The sequence below is a fragment of the Natrix helvetica genome (assembly GCF_964273705.1).
Source record: "Natrix helvetica genome assembly, chromosome: 1".
Taxonomy (NCBI): Eukaryota; Metazoa; Chordata; class Lepidosauria; order Squamata; family Natricidae; genus Natrix; species Natrix helvetica.
Genome location: NC_138548.1, coordinates 73,089,536 through 73,114,458, shown reverse-complemented (window position 1 = coordinate 73,114,458; position 24,923 = coordinate 73,089,536). Strand labels below are relative to the sequence as shown.

Sequence of the window (24,923 nt, the reverse complement as noted above, 5' to 3'; positions counted from 1 at the left end):
CGCCAATTGCGCCCCCTACTGGACCGGGATGCCCTGCGCACGATCACTCATGCGCTGGTGACGTCCCGCCTGGACTACTGCAACGCTCTCTACATGGGGCTGCCCTTGGGATGCGCCCGGAGACTGCAGTTAGTTCAGAACGCAGCCGCGTGGGCTGTGATGGGGAGTACTAGGTACTCCCACGTAACACCTCTCCTGCGCGAGCTGCACTGGCTACCTGTGGTTTTTCGGGTGCGTTTCAAGGTCCTGATTACCATCTTTAAAGCGCTCCATGGCACAGGACCTAGTTACTTGCGGGATCGCATCCTCCCACACACATCCCTGCGGCCAATTCGCTCACACAGGGAGGGGCTTCTCCTGGTGCCGTCCACTAGGCAATGCCAACGGGCGACACCAAGGAGTAGGGCCTTCTCTGTGATGGGCCCAACCCTCTGGAATGACCTCCCCCCCGACATCAGAACCACCTCTGACCTCCGCTCCTTCTGGCAAAAATTGAAGACTCACCTGTTCCGACTAGCGGGCCTGGCATAATTACAACTGTTACCTCCTGGTAGACGTACTATTAACTGGTTATTTTAGGGGTATTGTTTTTAATTTAATTTGTGTGGTTCTTAGGGGTTTTAAAATTATATTTATATATACTGGCTAACTGTACAGTTCTTTTTAATTCTATTTTTAACCTCCTCCATATTTAACTGTACATATTTAATTCTTCTATTTATTGTATTTTGATGTATTCTTTGCATGGACTGTACACCGCCCCGAGTCCCTTTTGGGAGAGGGGGCGGTCTAGAAGCACAGTAAAATAAATAAATAATAAATAAATAATAAAATACCTTGTATTTTCTACAACATCTCGTCTCAACTGTTGGAGGTATTCACGGCGTCGGCTGGGCAGATCTATTTCTCTCTGGTTACTGTCCAGGGTTTGCAAAAAATTCAGATGCTTTTGTGGACTAAGACTGCGACTCCTTCTGAAGCACTGAAGTCTCTCTTCTCTCTGTTTCCTTAAAATTTCAATTGATTTCTTGTGCCTATTATGAAAATGGGGGGAAAGGGATATTTAAAAATATGTTGTATTTTTTTAAACTTTAAAATTTTTACAAGATTGATAGAAGGGAGATGATAACATATCAGATGGACGGAATATAACCTTGTCTAATACGCAGGTTGAACCTGTCTGAAATAAATTTGCTATGTTTAATGCACATTATTTCTACTTTTGGATGCCTTGGGCTGCCCTTTGCTGAAGTGTTTTATAGCTATATTATTTCCAATGTTACTAGAATATATAATCCCTAATTTACCAGACAGAAGGATAACACAGAATCCTCTGCCACTGTCTTACTCTAACTACTAGGTTAGAGGTTATATGCTAATGCTGAGTAATATTTGAACATGTTCCGATAATATTATACTTCAGGTTTTCCTCCTCTCCTTCCCTTCTCTCTTCTCTCTTCCCTATCATTGGTTGTCAGTAAGAAGTTGATAGTATAAATGTATTAAGTTCACAAAAGCTTGTGCCTTTTAATAGCAGCTGTCAGTACTCCTCCTGATTTATGATTCTGGGAAAAACTCATTACACATTACCAAGAGGGAAGGCTCTTTGGAAGATACGATTAACAGCAGCTGCTCAACTTTCCAAATACCTACTTCTGTTCTACAATATTCTATTTTTCTTCTGTTGTTGGTGGTACAGGTAGTCCTCGACTTACAACTAATTGTTTAGTGACTATTCAAAATTAAAACAGCATTGAAAAAAGTGATCTATGACTGCGGGGTTCACATTTCAACCATTGCAGGATCCCCATGGTCACATGATTAAAATCCAGACACTTGGAAACTGACTCATACTTATGACAACTGCAGTGTTCCAAGATCATGGGTTCACCTTTTGCAACTTTTTGACAAGCAGAATCAATGGGTAAGCCAGATTCACGTAATGACGGTGTTACTAATTTAACAACTGTAGTGATTGACAACCATGTCAAGAAAGGTCATAAAATGGGGCCAAAACTCCTTTAACAACGGTTTTGCTTAGCAAAGAAATTTTGAGCACAATTGTGCTCGTTAGTCGGGGACTACCTGTATGTCAAACTCTTGCTTGTATTTAGCCAATCTGTAATGTTGCGAAAATAGTTACCTTTCGTAAAGCTGCTGCTTTATGGGCATTGCTGTCAATTCCTCACCCACTATATTCTGAAGAATCCTGAGTTGTGCATCGGTTTCACCAATCCCATAGGTTAGCTTTGCTTCCGTGAGTTCCACAGTAAGAGGTTGCTGACTCATCTCTAAATGTATTCCAGACATAACCTGAGCACGCTCTCTTCTTAGTCTCTCAATCTCTCTGGCTCTCCTTTCACTAAGTAGAAAACTCTCTTCTATTTCAGTGGTTCTTCTGTTAACCGATTTCCCTCCTGTCTGGTTGTGGATATCGCTAGCACTCAATGTCAGGCTAGTTAAGGAAGAGTGAGGAGCACCCTTCACACCACACCAATTGCTGAATTTGTTGTGCATGGGCAGGTCACGAAGACTGTAACTTCGATGTCTGTGGGCCTTTACCAACGAAGTGTTTCCCTTTAGCAAGATTTCAGTATTGCATACACTATCAATATCAGATCCTGTTTTTGTATCATCGTCATCATCCTCTTCATCAACATCATTATCGTCTTGCATGTCACTCATTTCTGACCTGAGTACAGAACCACCCTTCTCATTTCTCCAATTATGGGGGCATGGTTGAGAAGAATCAAGAACACATTCATGAGTTTCTTCAGATTTTACACAAGAAGAGGTATGAAGCTCATTTAAAGATTTTGGTAAAGACCTCTTAGATGGTAAACATTCTGAATTTCTAATGGAGTTTCCACTTTTAATTTCTCCCGAGACATTTCTTGCCCTTCTCATGGCTCGTGTCTGACGAAATGAATGTTCTGTGGGAAGGGTTTCTCCATGATCATCAATTATATATTCCCCATGGCTAGAAAGTTCTAAAGTACTGCTTGAGTGATAAAGTCTTTCAGTGTGAACTGCAGTATGTGTGTCAATGGTCAAGCTTTGCTTTTGTTTTGAAGTACCTTTTTTGGAAAGCACTTTGGTCATGTTTTTATCCAAACCATTTCCAGATCTTTTATGAACATCCTTGCTCTCTCTAAGTGTGGTAGACTCACTGTCTATCTCAGCATGTGAACAAGTATCAAGACATGATTCCCAAGAACACCTATTATACTGTAGATCTGAGTCCTTTTTCTTAAAATCAGTTCCTGAATTATCAGTACTTTTCACCTGTTTCCCAGCTGATGCTTTGGAAAAACTAGTTGAAATCTCTGATGTAGTTTGCTGGTTGGCTGGACTTGCACTTAGTATCAAAATAGGGGAAGAAGCTCTGTCAACCAGCAAGTTGTTTTTCGCATACAGTTGCCTTCTTTCTGAAATGCCAGTTTTATCAATAGGATTCTTATCTTGAAAGTAACAGTTGGAAGACAGAGAGGTACAAGAAGCAGGACTACTAACAGCAGAAGCTGAAGACTTAAGTCTAGAATTATATAATGGGGGTGCAGTTGGATATACTTTGGGACTATTGAAAGCAGGTGTTGATGAAATAGTTAATGGTGTTTTAGGCACTTCTGAGGAAGAATTGGAATGTATACCTAAAGTAGATTGAGGCATATAATAATGTCCTTGAGTATCAACATCATGACTTCTTATGTCAGGCATACTCAGCAATTCCTTTCCTTTGGTTTTTGATGTTCTTTCCTTAGGTAGAGTTATAGTATCTGGATGTACTAGCTTCACAATAACATTTACTTCCTGAGATTTCACTAGCTCAGTTTTCATATTAGCATTAATTTGTCTGTCCTCAATTGTATTTCGAGGATGTCCTAAAATATCAGTTTGAATGCCTATGTCTTCGGTTGTTTGAGTATGGCGATCAAACATCCCAAAGCTTGTTCTCTGTTCAACTGCTTTATGGTAATTTGATTTGTCATCCTTTATTTTTTGAAAGGACAAATTTCCAAGCAGCTCAGAGGTGTTGTGAAGAAGCTGTGAAAGATGCATGGAAATGTTCTGCACGCTTGACCAAGAAGAAGATTCTTGAAATGAACTGTTGCTTGGCTCAGGTTTTCTTGCAGGTAGGTCTGTATAGCTTCTGCGATGTCTCTTCTGTCTCTTATGCTTTGCTGGAGCCTCTGTCTGTGTTTCCCGATCACAAATAACTATTTCTTGCTGTTTATTATATGATAAATTTGTTTTAGTGGGGTAGAATAGAACAATTTCATCAACTGGTGTGGAAGTATTTTCAGATTGTTGAGTGCATCTCATATCTGGAAGAACATTTTCACAACCGGAAATGCAATTTTCTGGTGTGTTTTCAAGTTCATCCTGAGAAATATTTGTATCACGTTTGTCATTTCCATCAGAATGCGTAGAATCAAAACTTTCTCTTGCAACATCCCACCTTTGGAGATCTTCGGTACTACTAAGGGTGCTGGACAACATTCTTGCCATAGCATATGAACTGAGATGAGAATGGAATGGAGAATTTTGAGAGTTCAAACCATTATCCACACTGGAACATCTTATAACAGTTTGATTATCCAAGCTCAGTGGAGGAGGATTGCCGGAAACATCACTTGCACTTCCAAATACATATTGTTTCCAACCCATCTTACAACATTCATCTTGCTGCCATGGGTGTATGTAAGGGTTTATATCACTCGAATTAAAGTGCATTGAATCATTATTATCTTTATCTAGTTCATTTGTTGCCTCCAATTGATATCTCGGTTCTTTATTTTTGTTTATATAATCATGCAGTGGAGTAATGCTACTTGAGCATTTATTTGCTTCTATATCTGTAAGATTATCAGTAGAGTAAGCAACAGCTTTTAGGCAAGGAACTGGAAATGAATCTGAAGGAGGAATATCTTGAGATTGTTCTTTATAGTCTCCTTGGGCTTCAAAAGATTTCTTTTGAAACCTGGGTTTAGAATTACTTGGGACATTCTCTGTCTTCAATTTTGATAAGCTTTTAGTACTGCACATGTCATCCTCAGTTGGAGAGGGCGGCTCAATGCTCATATTTAATTCTTGTAATGACTTAGAAGTTGGATGCACAGACATGTCTACTTGGGACGTTTCTGAAGCACATTCGACAACAGAAGTAGCAATCACTGGTGCTGATAAGCTATGACTCTGCAAATCTGGCCACTGTGGATTTTTTTTCATTCTCTTTGCATTCTGTGAAGTGGAAATGTTATTTTTATTCTTCTGTATGGCCGGTGCAGGTTCTTCTTGCAAAGTTAAACAGTCATTTATTGAGAAATATCTGGAAGGAATTCTGTCATGTTTCCTTGAATTGTTCAGTTCGTCTGATATCAAAATTTCACTCTCAGCCTTCATCATCTTACATGCAGTTGTATGAGAGTTACCTATTTCTGTAGTAGAAACATTTATTGCATCCACGCTGCTATTTAAATATAGTGTACTCTGCTCTCTTTGTAAACCAAGATTTGTGTTTAAATTGTGGTATAAAGTTTTGTCACTATCTTTTAAGCATTCTTTTTGTGGTAAAATAATATTCGGGGGTTCAGGACAATCAGTTACCTCATGGCATTTTTTCTCAGACTTAAAATGTTGTATCCCACTGCAATCTAAAATAGAGTTTCTTTGACAGTTAGATAATGGGAGACATTCATTTCCTTCTGCATGAAAAATAATTGTTTCTGAAGTACACAATGGCGGGTTAAGGATTTCAGAATCTTCCCATTGGCTGCCAGTAATTGAGGGACAGTTTAAGGGACCTGGGTTTAAAGCAGCAGGTATCAGAGTCTCATTGAGACTTGTGTTGCTTTTAAGAGATGTTTCTGAAGATGAGAAACAACTATCTGGCAAATCCTGGTGACCAATCGAGTTATTTTCTTGGAATTGAAACGTAGCTGACAAACTGGAAGTCAAAGAAGAATTGTGCTGTGAGTTGGTAGATGAACTACATGTAGAACATGAGGAACACTCTTGGGATTTGGGGGGGCTGGCATCTTTAAATAAAATACAAGCTGAAAAATCTTCCACAGAACATTTAGGAGGTGCTGTTTCATGGCTGCTCCTTTCATTAACATGTTGAGAAGTAAGCAAGTTTTTTTCTGGTAATTTTGTTTCTGTTCTAGTTGTGTAAATGTCAGGTTGTAAAGAGGCATTTTCTTGGTCGCAGACACATTCAGGGAAATCATTTTGATCTTGTTTTTTATTTTCATAGATCTCTTCAATATAATCACCATGCCCATCAATTTTGCTATCTTGTTGACATAAAGCATAATCCTCTGCACTTGATGCAGGACAATCAGACACTTCAGAGTTAAGAAACTTACTCTCTTTAAAATAAAGACCATCTGTAACTAGTGTATTCAAGTGTCTGGCAGAGTAGCCAGACATATAGGTATTCATATTACATCCAGAACGATAGTCTTTCATACAATGAGTATTTTCCCATATGAATTTGTCAGAATTTCCTAAAAGAGTTTCACCAACTTCAGAGGATGCTACAGTGTTATTTTCTATAGAGAAATCATGAGACGTTCTGCATGCAAGACTTTCTGTCGTTTCTGTTTGGCATCCTCTGAATTCATTACATTTTTCAACATTGGCTTTGCATTCATTTTCGACGCATGTGGAAATAAGGCATTTATTTTCCTGATTATACTGCACTGATGAGTCTACCTCTTTCTGGCTGACACTATTCTCAAAACAATCTTGAAAAGAATATGTCGTTTCTTCTAACTCATCTCTGAATACTGATGTGAAGACATTTTTTTCAGTAATTATTAAGCCCAATGTAGCACTTTCTTTAGGAGGTATATTGAATGAATTCAACAACTGTTCAGACTCTTCATGAAAGTTACCTACATTGTGTTTTATAGAAGAGTCCAACCTTTTGTGAGGGAAAACATTGTTTTGTGTGTTGTCAACAGAAGCATAATCTAATGATGTATGGCTTTCCATAAATTTGGAATATGTGCCTTGCTTATTAGGACTTTGCTCAGACACAGAATAATTTAAAGTTTTATTTAACATTAAATGATCTACAGATTTAGCTATTTCCTCTTTGTCAACAGAAGACATTGTTTCAGCTTTCCCATTACTCTTTATTTCTGCATCATAATACTGAAGTACTTCATTGCAAACATCATTTCTCAATGGCAGTGTAAGATCATTTGTTGTATTAGTATCACTGTTTCTATTTTCTCCATGTGTCATTTCTGTTTGTAACAAAAGACTTTGTGTGGGATCATGGGAAAATCCTTTAACAGTTACTGAAGTTAAATCATAATCTTGATTTATATTTTCTGGTGCATCTCTTTGGTTAATTGGCATCAACTTATCAACAGTATCGGCACCATTCCTTGAAAACATGCGAGGTAGCAATTCTTTTTGTTTTGATACTTCATTTAAAGATGCCTCACTATCTGAATAGCAGTAACTGCATATGTTTGCTGGTAAAACTTGATCTTGGAAGATATCCTGTTCTGGATTTGTGTTATTTTCTTTAAAACACCCCCTTTCCTTTTCTGCTTTGAAAGTATGCATGGTTTGTGCCTGGATGGTTTGAGACTGAACCTCAGGTATACATGGTTGTCCTGGACTTATCAAATGCACTGGCTCATTTTCCTTAGGAAGGTAGCACCTTCGTATAGATTTATAAGCATCAAGACTGTTTCCAGCAAACTTATCACAGTGTTCTGAAATAGAAGTCTGAGAATAATCTGTGGAAGATTGAGGTGCGTTAATGCTTTTAACATCACTAACTTGTTTGAGCTCTTTTTTAATTCCACACCATTCAGTGACACCTTTATTATCCCCTAAATTAGCACTATCATTATTGTCTTTCAGTATTTCACTCACATGATTCCAAAGATTTGCTGATCCTTTCTCATTGTGTGTTTCAATACTATTAATAAACATGTCTGATAAATCAAGTTCATCACCTTGTTCTTCCAATTTAGAAGCAGTGAAGTATATTTCTGGTATTTCAGCAGGATCATATTTTATTCTCTTACCACAATCAGTAAAACATAGAGTCTGATTTTCTTGCAGCAAAATGGTATTTTCAGCAAGTTGTAACCCAGTTAATTTTGAATTTGCACATTCCTCATTTTTTCTTGCCTCTCTTTGTTCTTTATCTACTCCTTCAGAATAGTTTATTTCCCTATCAACTTTATCTTCCTGAATAGCATTAGGATATTCTGTTAAGATTTCTTTTGAAAAGATCTCATTGTTATGATACATATTTTTATCTGCACTGTAGCTTAAATTAGTATCTTGCCTATATTTCATGGTTACTGCAGTCACAAATGCCTCAGAGCCATGGATATTTTCTGTATCAATATCATTTTTAACTAGTTGGTCAAATGTGTCAGAAAACTCTTCTGTGCTTTGACAGCTTTCTTTTATAGCATCAGGAAAAATATTTTGTTTTCTTTCTTGGATTCTATTATGATTAATAGTGGGTACGCAGTTGTTACTCTCACCCTTCATTGTTAGCTCTGACGCACACAGATCTTCTTCACTAGAATCAGTGAGCTGGATCTTCTCTTCATCTTCTACTGCTCCAATTATAGATTGGTTTGGGCAACATTTCTCATGATCACTGTTGGATCTCTGAATAAAATTAGAGGCTTCAGCGTTTCCTCTGCTTTCTAATGCTTCAAGTGTATAGTAACCATGTAAATGTTTATTTTGATTAAGTTTCATTTCTAACATATCACATTCCAGCTCATTGATACTAATTACTAGCTTATTGAGTTCTTCAGAGTTTATGATTGTATTATTGTATTCAGCTTGGTTTCCCTCTGACCTCCAAGGGATTTTTCTCTCAACAGACTCTTTTGGATTGTTGGACGTTTCATTGATATACAGGCAGAAGTTTTGAGAAGCTGTGACTGATAAAAGTCCGTCTTCTCTCAAAGTTCTTCTAGAGTCATTTCCGGTGTTATTTCTGGATAGACCAGAATGCAGTCTTGCTCCCAAGCAATCTTTTTTATTAAATGAATAATGCAAATCTGGAGTTTCTTTTTGCTCTCCTATTGCAGGTGTGCAACAACTTGTGTTTTTTCCAGAGTGAATGGAGTTACACACAAGACGATTAGCTACTTCTGGGTGTTTCTGATCTGGAGGATTGCTATTATTTTCCATAAAAGAAGTACTCATCTGACAAACATCCTTAATTCTAGGTAAGTTTTCATAACACATATCTGAGTTGAACTGTGGAGTGAATTTTTCACTTGTTTCACAAGAACAATCAAGTGAAGTATTAGTTTTTTTCTCACTTCCATCTACATTGAAGTGCACTGATTTTTCCATCACAAAATCCACAGACAAAGGTGTTCCTGGCTTAGAAGCAGAATTCAGGTTGCATTTGTCCCTCTCGCTGCTCTTCTCCATCATATTTCCAGCATTAAAAGTTGGGAAAGCTTTCTGACTTACATTTTTTCCAGAATAATCAACTTTTAAGTTTGAAGAGTTCATTAAACCTTTTGTCTGCAATTCAGATTTATTTTCTGAATCCCATTCTTCAGCTCGGGGTACTTCTTTCACTTCTCTAAATGAGGGAACCTCTAAAGCAGATTCCCTCAGGACATCCCTGCTCTCTTGCATACTGTCTTTTTCAGCTTCAGGGGTCTGCATTAATGTTGCAAACTGGTCACTGGAGTGAAGGGCCACTTTACCTATGTGGTTTGACTCAACTGTTTTTGAGTCTCTTGTGTTACTATCTGAATCAGAATTGGCATCTCCCTTTTCAATTGTTCTAAAAAGACATTCTTTAAAATTAGTATTTATATAAATTTCTTCTTTCTGTAAAATAGGAGCATTTGGGACAGATGTTGAGAGATTGTTTTTAAAATCTTGATCTTGGGAAATCTCTGAATAAGATGAAGAAACAGACTCTAGGACTGGTTTCAAACAGCTGGATGTTTCTTTCCATTCACAGGTGGATCCTGCTTCAGATAAACTATGTGGCTGTTGACAATTAGATGTGGGTAAAGAGGCAGCCTCACTGTAACACGGTTTTGTAGGAAATGTGGAAATATGGCCAAATGATGTATTTTTGCTTGAAAAAGAAAACAATGATGTGTCTTCTGTAGCTTCAACTTCAAGATGTTTCCTTGTTTCTGGTAAAGGTACTGATGGTGCTGTAGATGAAATTAGCATTTCAATCTTATTTGGCTCATGATAAATCTGATGGGGTTTGTTATAGCAAGTAACAAATGATAATTCAGCAGCTGATTGTCTTACATCATCCCTTTTTATCAAGTAGCTCGATTTATTAGCAGGGTACATCCGAGTAACCCAAACTTCTGAATGGTCTTGAGATGAAGGAACAGTTATTATAGGTGTATTCTTTTGATTTTTCAAATTGTTGGACAGCCAAGCATCTGTCAAAACTGGAAGATTTTCACCGTCGGTGTGTGACCCTTGATCTGCTGAACCATCTTGACCTGAGAAACTTATTTTCATTTTGTTCGGTGTTTGATCACAAACGGAACTAAACTGTGAATTGACATCTAAGTAAAAAGAACTTGCATTGAGACTCAATGCACTACTTTCGCTACAGAGCTCAAGCTTGTTCTGTTCATCACTCACAACAGAGTCTGAGCTTAGGTTTTGCAATTTCCAAAAAACTTCTGCTGGCACTTCATCATATGAATCTAGTTTAGATTCCTCTGCAATATCTGACACCTCATCAGCATCACCTAAACTATCCAGAGAAAAGCTTCTTGCATTGATAGTCAGATCGCCTGATATGGATGTGCTTGTTAACTGTGAGAGAGATTGATCCTGCTCGCCTTTGCAGACCTTAATAGGTTCTGGATGTATTTTAGAAGACTCATTCATAGCTTGGCTTTTGGCCTTGTTTTCCTTTTCAGTAAGTGAGTCTTGTGACATTTGGCTGTCATCACTTTCTGAACCCTCTAATTCCACAGTGTCTATTTGAGCTGATTCCTTCAGATGACTCAATTGTCCTGTAAAGACTTCTGAAGTAGCACATGAAAGGGAATCCACAGAATAATTACTATCTGTGTCAGAAAACTCAACATCCTCACCTTCTTGCCAGCTGATCAGTGGATCATGGACCGTTTTGGAGATTCTATCATTCAGCATTTCAGCACTATGCCATCTTCTTTTTCCATGACAAAGTGATACATGACTATTTAGATTATTAAGGCTTCTTGCCGAAGGTAAGAATTCGTGCTTTTCTAATGAATGAATGTCCACTGAACCCTTTTTAAAGTTCTTTGGGGTCTGGGTCCGTTGTTGAAGAAATGGTTTACCATATATTGATGATTTTTTAAGTTTCTTAACAGAATTTCCAGGAAATGAACTTTGGTGCTTTTTTCTTTTATCCACCTGAAATTTTCTACCGGCTTCCTGAGCTGCATTCTTTTCTAAGTCTTGAATTAATTCTAGTTCTTTAATTTCAGACCCTTCCTTCTTCGTTTCAGGTTCATGCTTTTCCTTAAAATGATCAGTTGTACAGGCCTTTGATCTCTGGGTTTTAGATCTGGTTGGTCTTAAGGTATTATCTGATCTCTCCATTGTTTGCTTATGTCTATCAAGATAAATGACTTCTGTATTATTACAGTTATTTTCCACTACTTTATTTCTGAAATAGATATCCTGTTTTTTGATTATCTGTTTCTGGGTTAAGAAAGATCCATCTTTTTCCTTGTGAGTATTTCTTCTGGAATGTTCCTGGACTGCTCTGGGAAAATATTCTGCAGATGGAGATTTCCTTGGTGGACTGATTATGGAGCATGCGTAGTTATGTGCTGAGGTAGATATCCGAGAGGGATTGCTCTTCAAGAAAATACTGTAGGAAAAAAACCCAACAATTTGAGAATAAGTTTCCCATACTTTGCTATGAATTTGAAAAGCAATTTACAGACATTTATACAGGAACTAAGAGAGTGCTCTGTGATTAGACAGATTGAGACAAGAAACCAGGAAGAGCTATGCTAACAGTTTATAGTGCGACTTTGTCATCTAACCAAAAATAATATGTACATATGTACACTAAATTAGTAATGTGGCATTATCTTCATTCCTATATTCAATTCTTATTCCCAAACAATTTGTATGAAGAACAAAAGAACTCCGGGAGAAGGGCTCATTTTAGTTATTGGAACCAGTAAGAAATTTCAGAAGCTCTCAATGACTATGGCTTGTGTAACCAGGTAATCTTAACACATTATGGGTTGATTTATGAAGTCTGGAGGATTTCTGATCTTGAATTGAGGCTTTTACATTGAAAAATGTCACCCCCAACTTTGTATTATATCATTTGAGGTTTTCATCTTTTAATAGTATTTGCTACCATTGATAGAATTTTTACATACCACACAATTTGGAATTTATTACGTAAGTCTTCCTAAATTATTCATTTCAGGAAACACTGAAGTAAAAGAAATTGAGATATAGAATTCTGTATAATTAGAATAAAAAAGGAGGGATCTTTCATATAGAAGCATAATTTGTCCCAGAATATCCGTGAGGATTTTTTTTCATTAGACAAACTTTTCTCATTTCATAAATTGCCCTTTGTTAATCAGATACAAATAACTGTTAATTTATTTCATGCTTTTACATTGCCTGCAAGAATGTCTACCTTTAAGTGCTGGCTGTCACCTTTAAAATCCTTGGTGGCATGGCGACAGGTTACTTGGGGAATGCCTGATGCCTACTGCTTGTCCCACAAGATCAGGCCAAGGAGCTTTCTCCAGGTCCCATCAATGCAGCAGCGTCACTTGAGAGGTCCTAAGGAACCTGCTTTCTCTGTCATGATATCTGTCTCATGGAACAGCATCCCCATTGAGAAATGGACATACTTGTTGGCCTTCCAGAAGGTCGTGAAGACCTGGCTATTCTCCCAGGCATTGGGACTCAGAGGTTAATGGAACTCTAATGTTGGTGGGTCCAATAAATTGGTATACAGATTTAATGAGGCTCTCATAGATTTCTTATAATACTTTGTAAACTGTTTTTCATTTTTATCTCTGTTCACTAATCAGAGTTCCTGTTAGTATAGATGGGATGGGTGGAAGGAGGCACAAAATAGATAAAATGAAGGTACTTAATGGTGAAGATTTAGACAAAGTCTATAAAACCTTGAAGCGACATCATACAGCTAGAAACAAATGGTTTCAAAAATACCATATCATATTAACATTTGTAATTTTTATTACACTGATAGGATTATGTGTACTTCACTGCAATATGCTTTAAGTAGGATTGCTTTTGAAGTCTGTCAGGAAATGTCATGTTGCACAACAAAGCATGGTATTTACTGGTTGGGAGACTGTGTTAATGTTGAGCTAGCTATTTCCTGCTTTAGATTCTCCCACTAACTGAGATCAGACATGTGTTAACAGGAGCTTGTCTCAACAGAGGTTTTTCTAGATATGCACATTTTCTCTCCAATGAAATATGTAAAGGATTTTAGGGTTTTTAAAAAGGTACAGGGAATCGTTGGTTAATAACGGTCATTGGGACCAGAATTTCTGTTGCTAAACCATGTGGTTGCTGTCACCTCCAGACAAAATGACGGCATACAAATCTAATAAATAAAATAAAAATAATCACACTTAGTGACAGTAATCTTGGCATGCCCCCTTCCCATCATTAAGCAAGGATTGCAACTATTGAGCAAGTCCCAGGTGGCTTGCAAGAAAGCCAGCAAGTATATGAAGTGCAATGTGAAGTGTAGCACAAGGGTTGTGGGACTGGAGGTGGCTTCTGACGGGTGAGGAAGGGCCCGCAAATGGCCCATGAGGTGCAGTGCTAATGCAGCAGGACGAGAGGTGACTGCTTTCAGGTAAGGGAGGGTGTGCAAGTGGCCCACAAAGTCTGGTACAGCATGAACACTCCCAGGTTGGGGTGGCTGCTGTCAGTTAATAGAGAATATGCAAGTGGCCTGTGCCGTATGTGCAAGCACTATAGAGCCAAGGATGACTGCTGCTGATTGAGGGAGAGTCCACCAGATTGAAGCATGGCAGAATACTTTCCTAAGCTAACAGACCTTGTTGTGGAGCTCATGGTAGAGGTCCCTCAGCTTTTGATGCTGGCAGACTTCATGCCCTATAAAGGTAATATGAAGCATCAATCATTCATGGCCAACATGGCAACCATGAGTTTGCTCAGATTTTACTTCTGAAATCTGTTGATTTGATATTAGAGAATGTTAGACTTAATCTTTTTCTGTGATGAGGTTTATCGCTCCTGATCACAGATGGACTGATTAGAATAGTTTTGCCTGATAGACCAAGATAGATTTCTCCAAGTTCCTATGGATTTTCCAACAACCTGGCAGAAGATTCCATTGACTCCTAGTTGAACTCTGAAACATAGAGGTTGCCAGAATGTTAAATGAGGTTGCCTCAAGAGGCCTTTTTGTTTCCATGAATTGGGGGGATATTCTTGGTTTACTGATAAGCTCTTGGAAATCAAATGACTATGATGTTAGGAGTATTGTGCGAGAATACAGGACTGAACCAATGTTGACACTGGTTAGTTTATCCTTGAATGTAGAAATGCAACTTCATTGTGTTTGTGGAATGTGCCTCAACAGCTTTTCTTAGGGTAATCTGCCCATTTTTAGTGGGTGAAAAGAAAGTGAAACTTCCTACTTGGGACATCGTTTCAAGGCTATAACTACTCTGCATGGGTGAGGTTAGAGGAGGTGAATGAAGTAGTGTCTTGCGATGTTATCTGGGATTTGTTTTAGCCTATTGATTCCACAGAAGAAGAAAGGATGATGTGTAGGATACATTCTAACATGTGTGAGATATATCCATGCCCTCCCTGTATCCTTCAGGAAGCCCAGAAAAGTCTAAGTACGTAGATCAGAGAGGAAGTCAATGCCTTGCCAGGGCACTTTTATCCATCACTTTCTACATGCACTCACACATACATTAAAAGTATAATGTAAGTATAAGTATAAATGTTATTTACCTGGATTGTGGTGACCGAGGTTTTAAGCAAGTCTTCCTTTGGCATTGCAAAGGTTCTGGGTTTGGGTTTGATCTTGGCCATGGACGTTTGCAGTTTGAAGACTTAATGCTGGTATCTTGATTCAAGAACTGCAGAGATATCACATTGTTTTTGCTGACCCAGCAAGTAGCTTCTAACCATTCCAGGTTTTTCTTTGCTTCTAACAATTTCTGCTTCTTCACAATCCTCTCCAAATGCAGTTTAAGCTTCTTTTGACTCAAATGCCTTTCTGCTTTCTTCAAAGAGTATTTTCGTAAAAGTTCTAGCTGCACTAATTTCTTCTTGTTCTGCTCTGCCAAGGAAGGGCCAATCTCCAATTCTGATTCATGCTGAACTCCAGCTTCAGCGTATGATTTGACCTCAGTCTGCACAGCAGACTCCCGCTGCTCCTGGCTAGCCAAAAGTTTCTTTTCATCAATGAGCCACTGTCGATCTAGGAACAAACAAAATGCAAAAATTAAGAAGTACTACGAGCCAGAGCCAATAAAACTTGCTCCCCCCTGACTCTCAACCAAGTTAATAACTATGGATTGAGGATGGCTTCCTATTTTTATACCCTAACCATTCCCAAGAATAGAAGAGCTTTTTCCCTAGCTCGCTTCAATGTCTTGCCCTCAGCACTTCTGGATGGTCGTTTCAAGAGGCTCCCGATTAATGAGCGGCTGTGCCCTTGTAACAGAGCCGAGGTTGAGACAGCGGAGCATGTCCTTCTATTTTGCCCTATGTATAGCGCGGACAGATCTAGGTTACTGTCTCTTCCTGAAATCGTCCCTTCTGGTCCTGATGGCTGTGATTTGTTTGTGCATTGCCTTGGGGATGTCTCCTCGTACATCACCTCTCAGGTTTCCAGGTTTTTCTTGAGAGCTGTGACCATTAGAGGAGAGAGCTGTAACCTCCCTTAGTTGGGCTTTTGGTGACTGGCTGCTGTGTCTCTTTTGTAGTGGTCGTGTTTTGGTCTGTGACTGTAAATAAAGTATTATTATAAGAAGTACTCTTGCTTTTACAATCTTCCTAATTATCAACAGACAGGATTGATTTAAGAATTAATGTAACATTAAATTACATCTTATGTTGATTTTAGCCAGGAAAGTGTCAGTTTTGAAGGCAAAATATCAGATAGTCCTACGACGTTTTAAAGGCTAACGAATACTATATGCTGTTAAGTTTTCATAATCTTTTTCTTATGCATTATACTTCATGCATTTGATTTTTTCCATTTCATTTGAAGAAATTAAATAAAGACAGGCAATAGCATTATCCCCGAGATTCAGGCCCCAACGCTATTACTTTTTTTTTTAGAAAGCCTTGAAAACCTCAGGCATTGGGGCCAGGCTGGTAATGAAGCCATTATTTTTTCCCATTAGATATCATCTTTTAGGGGCTTTGGCTATATAATATCATTTTGTGATACTATCTGTGTTTTTATGGATTTTGTATTGTGAGCTGCTTAGAGTCATATGGCTGAGATGAGCAGTAAATTCAATCAGTCAACCAGTACAAAATAGCTTTTGTAATCCCATGAACTGAGATCTATTGCCTATACTGCCTTTGAAACAAAGTCAAGGGCCTTGAAATTGTGCTGTTCTACACAATCTCATTAGTGTTTAATCTTGTTATTATTAACAACAACTAAATTACAAATAGCACCTAGTTGGCAAGGCTGAATTCTGGCATCAGTACTGCTTTACCTAATTTAATGTAAACGGTAAAAGAAATCAAATTAAACAGATATATACCGGAGCTTACTTTTCATTATATATCCTTCTAGAAAAATATGTTGTGGTACTGAAAGCTACTGCTCTGAATTACTTACTTAAACTGTAACCAAAGGAGGTGTGTGAGAAACATTAACATAAAGTTACCCAATTTTGGAGTTTTAATTTCCCCCCCTGTAAGTAAGCTATTGTCTATTTTGTGACAAAAATAGGGGGGTTTAAAATAGAAAAAGTTCTGAGGTTTTTGAAGTATAAGCTAGTATATTTAAAACACAATGATAATATTTGATAATGATAATATTATAATACCACTTTATAATGCCTTGGTAAGGCCACACTTGGAATACTGCATTCAGTTCTGGTCGCCACGATGTAAAAAAGATGTGGAGACTCTAGAAAGAGTGCAGAGAAGAGCAACAAAGATGATTAGGGGACTGGAGACTAAAACATATGAAGAACGGTTGCAGGAACTGGGTATGTTTAGCTTAAGAGAAAGAAGGACTAGGGGAGACATGATAGCATTATTCCAATATCTCAGAGGTTGCCACAAAGAAGAGGGAGTCAAACTATTCTCCAAAGCACCTGAGGGTAGAACAAGAAGCAATGGGTGGAAACTAATCAAGGAGAGAAGCAATTTAGAACTGAGGAGGAATTTCCTGACAGTGAGAACAATTAATCAGTGGAACAGCTTGCCTCCAGAAGTTGTGAATGCCCCAACACTGGAAGTCTTTAAGAAGATGTTGGATAGCTATTTGTCTGAAACGGTATAGGGTTTCCTGCCTAGGCAGGGGGTTGGACTAGAAGACCTCCAAGGTCCCTTCCAACTCTACTATTGTATTGTATTGTATTTTTTTAAAATGAGAATAAGACTGAATAGCAATAGCACTTAGACTTATATATCGCTTCACAGTGCTTTTACAGCCCTCTCTAACCGGTTTACAGAGTCAGTGTACTGCCCCCAACAATCTGGGTCCCCATTTTACCCACCCCAGAAAGATGGAAGGCTGAGTCAACCTTGAGTCTGGTGAGATTTGAACTGCCTACTGTTAGCAATCGGCAGTCAGCAGAAGTAGCTTGCAATACTGCAGTCTAACCACTGCGCCACCACAGCTCAGCAGGATGCTACAAGATTGAATGTACCTGTGGATTTTAGATTGTTACGGCCATACTTACTCACTGATAGCAGTTATAGGACAAAAACATGTTGAATCATTCCCTGGATGACTTACAGAATATTTACAGAATAATAAAGTTGGAAGGGACCTTGGAGGTCTTCTAATAAGAGGTAAAAAACTAAGCATGTCATACTTTCTCTGATCTGCTGATCAATTACTGCCTGATCACGCTCCAGCTCTTGCTCAGCTTTGATCTGCCCATCCAGGATTTGCTGCTGTAATTCTTCAATATATTGTTGCTGATGTTGAATTTCCCTGCTTTGAAGAATCTCATGGTTTTTCAACTTTGGCTGGCATTCTTCATATGCAAGATCTCTCCGTTCATTGCTAGAAAATTTGAAAAATATTTTAAATAAAGAAAGAAACATGTTTCTATCCTTTTCTATCAGACTAGCTTTTAAATCAGGAAAAATGAAAACATCTATTTGTATGATGAAAGATTTCAATACTGGTGAAGGATAGCAAAGATGATATGCTGAAACGATAAAATGCATTTATGAGTCTGAGAACAGACTAGTTCATATGTGTGATGTCACAGTAAGGTCAGAATTCTCATTGCTCACATTAAACAGAAGATAAATCTCATCCACTATTCTGTTTTGCCACCAGTCATGTAATCAATCCTACACTGTATGTGGCTCAAACCCATTAACTGTTGGGTTCAACCCAAGGAAATATTTTATTACCTAATTACATTTAGAACCTCATGAATTAACAATGCTGACATCTAAATATCTAAATATGTAGTTATATTACTGACACAAACAGTTTTATAAGATTGGGAAAAACTGGTCATCACTATAATTATTGTTAAATCCAACTTTAATGAGGAGAATTGTACTTCTAACCTTGCATAAAATGTAAAATGTATTATACTATGCTAAATACTAGGTGCAATTCCAATTATCACACTTGAGGGCTATAGGCATTATGAGTAGTTCCTTTATATGAGTAAATGTTCACAACATGGACCTCTTTTTTGGGGAGGTAACCTCTTGGCCCCTGTTCACAGATAGACAATCCACAGCAGATTGTGAGGGATGTTCAGAAGATTGAAGAGAAAGGAGAATTTTCTTCCCTGTTTCAGTCTGTTGGCAAGATGGGTGAACTGATAAAATCCTTGGAGGTTGACAAACTTCCTTTTTTTTTTTTTACAAAAGAGAAGGGATAATTCTTTATGCACAAGGACATTGTCTTCACTTGTTTTTGTGCAAGCACATTATCCTCCCCTCAATCATCGCTCTGTTTCTAAACCCCTTTCTCATTCCATCTGGCTTTTTCTGACTTTAACCTTCTACTAGTGTTTTGAACACGATAAGCATAAAGAACAGGCGATATAAGGTCCAGTAACAAAAAGATTGAATTATGCTCTTTGTGCCTGAAAAAAATAAAGAAACAAGCAAGCAAATCTCCGGTGCCTGTTTGCTGCAAGAGCTCGTTTTTATTTGTCAGGTGTCTATAAACACAGATGAGTCAACACTTTCTAAAAGCAGTAAGACCCTGTTTTTTTTAAAGATAATATATTACTGTTTTATTCCACACTATTAATTTCTGTTCACATTTATCCCAAACTCCATTTGAAATATTAAAGGGATACTTACAATACTGAATACTGAAAGCAGATGACCTCGATAACATATTACAAGACTTCCCTTCCGGACAGATTAAGGTGTCACGTGAAGATCAGGCTTAAGTAGTAATTTATCTGTAGTTGAAATATAGCTGGGGAGAGGCCAGCATACCTGACAATATTCCCAGAATCCTGTCTGGTTTATCTTTTACCTGATATTTCTGAATTCTTGTAAAGGCTTGTACTAATCAAATTTGTGAAATGTTCAGAGCTACTAACTGGATTCATACAAGACACTAGGCTAAAATATGACTGACCAGCTGTGTTTCATGTGATGTACAAACCCAGTCATTGTTATTAGGTTTACAGATCAATGTATGTGGATTATCCTGAATCAAAATCATACTTTCTCCAGTTTCTTTTATAGTCCTCAAGTATTTTACATTAGCCAAAACTCTTTTATCTTTCTCCCTCCAAACATAAAAAATTGGAAACATAGACACTTCCAAAATATATTTAAACTAAATAATGAAAGACATGTTTTAGTAACCTTAAATGAGAAGCTTATGATATTTAGATAAATCTCAATACTTTAGAAGCAAATATTGGGTATGAACAAAGCTGAAGAGCTATGCAATTATCTTCTTTGTAGCCACCAAAACATTTTGATTATGGTCAGAACAATAGAAAGGATTATGGACTTTAAGAAACATTCCTTGTCAGGAGATGAGAGTTTTTCCTAAGCATAACATTGTATGTTAATATCGTGATATAAAGCAGCAGTACACATTTAATGTCATATGGGAAATTCTGAGTATTTTGCTGCAAGGTGTTCCAATGATGTCAGCACATTCAAGCCAAAAAATAAGTACAGTCATCTCTATATTGAGAACAGAAAGATCATTGCAATAATCTGGTGGATAAGGAAGTTTCATACAGTGACCCTGATAATAGTTATTGTGGAATACATTAGAACCTCTATTACAATATAAAACTACTGTAGAGAACCAAAAAAATGTTATGGCCTGGGGTTATATCTGTCAAACCGCAATTGGTTCTGATGTTTATGATACAAACATGAATTTCAATAACTAGATTGACATATATTTTATAGATAATAAATCGTAGTGTAGCTTTAATTAGAACTCTAGCTTTGTTTATCTACAACTCCTTTTTTCCAAATATTCTATGCAAAGTGCATATGCTAAATAAACCAATCATTTTACATTCTAAAAGCATATCTCTAAATCAAGCAGCCAGCTGTTTTACAGATAAAAAAAAAACATTGCCATCCAAGTACTGGAACAATTTTAGATGCTTTCAGACACTCATATAGCTGCATTTCAAGCCCCCCCTCCCCCAATGTCCCTTACTGCTTAAGTTCCACTGCTTTCAAATTCAAACATAAGATCAAAAGATAAATAATCCTGAAAGAGAGAGAGAGAGAAGATTCTATTCTGTTTCTGTTTTTGGAATTAGAAATGCAGATCCAACATCAACTAAAGCATGTGGAATACAGAATGCATTTCTGGAATATTAACACATATTCCTCTTCAAATTAATAAGCATGACAGCATTATTACAACATTGGTATTTATATTAAGAAAAAGTAACAATGCAAATTTTAAAAATTCAACTGACCTTTAAAAACCATATATATTTAATTACTGAGAACATTTCCAGGATTGTAGAAACAGCTGGGTTCTTGTTTCTATTTTACAGCAAGCACACTAAATTAACCTTCAATACAATCGTATTTTCTCTGTGATGTTTTGTCATCAGGTTCCTGCAATCCTATTGTATAACTCCTTCCTCCCTTCACAAAACACCTTTAAGGCTGATGCAGAATCTGGCGGCTTCTACAGCATAATGCAGTTTTTAGTAGCTATGGCAGCAACTGCCGAGTCAATGAAACCAAAGGGCTTTGCTGCAGTCAAATACTGAGTCACAAAAACACAACATGAGCACCCAAAAAAAAAATTCCCTATAATGTGTTAAACCCACAGCCTTCTTTAAAGAAAAAGCTTTCTCAGGAAAATTCTTTCTTCCTCTTGTAGATTTTATTGAATGCTTGATTTAAACAATAACGGTATGGAAAGATCATAAATATGCTACACATTCTCCCAAAAAAATTGAAAGCTGGACAGTTGGAGCCTTTAGAATCTGAGTTGCAACACACTGGTGCATCTGGCAATTTGAATTCCTGTTCAATTCCTCTCCTCCCTAAACTACCCATCCAATTAAGAGTCAGTTTCCAAAACCACCTCATAAACCGAGCACAAGTTCCAGCAGTAAAAACTATACTGGAGCAGGTATAAAATTTAAGTTAGGAATTCTACAGCTAACTCTTGTGAAATAATGCAGCTGGGATAAAACTCTAGAATTTGTTAAATGGAGCAGGAAGGCTACACTGTGGTGTAAAAATTCAAATGTATACAAATATTCATAATTAAGTTTTTCTAAATTTTATGTGCACATATATATACTTACACACACACACAAATGAAACCTACATATTGCAGATACAGGAGCAGTTAGCAAATCTTCTGCCAACCTATCCCAACTGAAGTTTATGAAAGGACAATATGATTATTTAAATCTGAAATATGAGTACCTTGAAATTTTAAAGATAGCACAAATATATATTATAAATCCTACACAATAAAGATTGATGTGCAGTTGGTAATGATCTACTGACCACAGGGAACTAGTTTTAACATTATTTAGTTGGCTTCATTATTTAAATATTATATCTATTGCTTGGAATAGACAGAGCTTTTGATCAGTTTAGGTAATAAGTCACATGCATTGCATCTCCTTCTCAGAAACAAATAGTTAATTGTGCCCAATCTTGTACCAGGAAAAGCATTAGGTGTGTAGTTGTCCCTGAAAAACAAGGGGTGGGGGAGAAATGACACCAATTGTGGTGGCCAAATCATTCACAGGATCTGTCATCAGAGGGCAGGCGACCCAAAATTAAGAGCACACCAGGCTGGTTCTAGAGTCAGCTCAAAATTAAATGGACTGCATGGTGATTGTAATAGTTTTTTCCTTCCTTTTTGTTTTTTGTTTTCTCTTTTTTCTAACATGTATTTTTAATACTTTGATATTTAGCTGCACTGTTTGGCAATGGGATTTGTCATTTTTCCTACCTGCTAAAATATCAAAGCTCTTAAGCTGCTCTCCTATGGTCCAAGGATCGTTCATAAGGTTCTTACATGGATTTTGAGAAAGTAAATCCAAATACCTTTCAATTAATTTATTTTTATTTTTAAGAGATGGATTGAATGGGTGTATCTTACGAGTTCTCCAACATCTACCACAGGCTAGAATGTTTAAGCAAGTAATTCCCTGATGGAGAGTTGTTATAAAAAGTAAAGCATGTTTTTCTCTTCCCTATCAATCACATAAACTAATGCCAACCAGACTATAAGAAAATGCGTAATGTTCTATTTAATTTTCTTTACCTACTATAGGGTGTTGGCCAAGATGTATTGTACAGTCCTCGACTTACAACCATTTCATTTGTTGTTGTTTGAAGTTACAGCAACGAAAAAAGTGACTTATGACCGGTTTTCACATTTACAACCATTGCAGCATCCCTATGGTGATGTGACCAAATTCAGACACTTGCCAACTGACAGGTATTTATGACAACTGCACTGTCCTTTGGTCATATGATTACCACTAATAACTTTTCCAGCCATCTTTTGATAAGCAGAGTCAATGGGGGAAGCCAGATTTGCTTAAAGACGGCATGATTCGCTGCAATGATTTGTTAAAAAACTGTGGCCAAAATGGCGATAAAATAGGCTAAAACTCACTTTGCACCTACCTCGCTTAGCAACAGAAATTTGAGACTCAATTGTGATCATAAGTCGAAGACTACCTGTGTTTCAAAAACCTTCCCTGAAGAAGAAAACTGCCTAGCGATTATGGAAAAGTATATTAAAAAGTTTTCTTCATGCTAAAATTGGCAAATTAAAGACTTCCCACAATGAAACTCCATTCCTGGTGACTATATAGACATGTTCATAAACTTTCCTTGGTAATATCTGGAATTGCTTTCAAACTCCCACTCTATTTTACAATCCCAAGCATTTCTAATGGTCTTCCATCCAAATACTAACCTGATTTCATGCTTCTTTTTGGATAGTCAGGATCAACTTAGCCCACATAACAGCGTAGCTTTCTTCATGCTTTTCTTTCCACATGTGGATTTATGTCTTTGGATTTGCACATTAAAACTCTTGAATTTAAATGTCTGCAGACAGACTGCAGATAATACTCCAATAAATAGTGGAATCCCTTTTAAATGTATTACTCATATTTCAATAAGAAGATCAGTAACGGATATGGTTCCTGAACAATTATAGTAACAAAATTCCAGACAGTCTTATATGAGCAAGAAGTCATGAAAGATGAAATTATAAATGAATAGGAATAGAAACAACTGCTTTAGATCCCTTAATTAAGGAAAATAATTGATGAAGGGCCAAAACACTCTAAACTATTACTCACTAATGCTGCATTACTATTACTATTAGTCTTCTCATCGTTCCTATCACCCATCTCCTTCCACTTATGACTGCAGGACTGTAACTTTGTTGCTTGTATCCTTACGATTTACATTGATATTGATTGTTTCCTGATTGCTTATTTGTACCCTATGAGTATCATTAAGTGCTGTATTTTTTCATTCTTGACGAATGTATTTTGTCTTTTTATGTACACTGAGAGCATATGCACCAAAGACAATTTTCTTGTGTGTCCAATCACACTTGGCCAATAAAGAATTCAATTCAATTCAATTCAATTCTGTATCAGAGGTAAGCAACTGTCTATGGAACATTACCTTATATGCACCCCATTAATCTATGATCTTATTACAGAGGCTCCCCACACAAATTAATGCAATTCTTACTTGTATTTCAAAAGCTCCACCATGCTTCTTTCAGTGAGCTCAATATATTAGACGATCTACTAAGCCCTCCACAAACGACACTCCCACACACCCTCCACAAATTTGCTTGTTTCAAAATTGAAACAAGCCTTACCATATTTTTCGGAGTATAAGACGCACCTTTTTCCCTCAAAAAAGAGGCTGAAAATCTGGGTGTGTCTTATACACCAAATACAGCATTTTTTGCCTCCTGAAGCCCCGCCCCTTCACAAAAATGGCCGTGCATAGCTTGTAGCAGCCTTTCAGAGAGCTCCTGGGGGCTGGGGAGGGCAGAAATGAACAAAAAATGGGCCATTTTTTGCCCCCCCCAGTCCCCAGTAACACTCTATAAGCCTCCATAAGGCATTTTATTTGATGAAAAACGGGCCCATTTTTTGCTCGTTTTTGGGGGCCCCACTCCCGCAGGAGCACTCTGCAAGCCCCACCCAAGGCTATTCATGCCTTTTTTTAAAAAAAAC

The 24,923-nt window shown here is 37.5% G+C and overlaps 1 protein-coding gene across 3 annotated transcripts in view; it reads right to left on the bottom strand.

The window, feature by feature from the left end:
- STARD9 (StAR related lipid transfer domain containing 9) overlaps positions 1 to 24,923 on the bottom strand; it is a 98,952-nt gene that overhangs the window by 13,374 nt on the left and 60,655 nt on the right. For all 3 annotated transcript variants that reach the window (XM_081967578.1, XM_081967576.1, XM_081967577.1), the window contains exons 21-24: positions 18,066 to 18,259; positions 15,004 to 15,475; positions 2,144 to 11,866; positions 837 to 1,034 (exon numbers count right to left, since the gene is read on the bottom strand). In XM_081967578.1, coding sequence (XP_081823704.1) covers positions 837 to 1,034; positions 2,144 to 11,866; positions 15,004 to 15,475; positions 18,066 to 18,259 — 10,587 coding nt within the window. The remainder of the gene's footprint in view (positions 1 to 836; positions 1,035 to 2,143; positions 11,867 to 15,003; positions 15,476 to 18,065; positions 18,260 to 24,923) is intronic.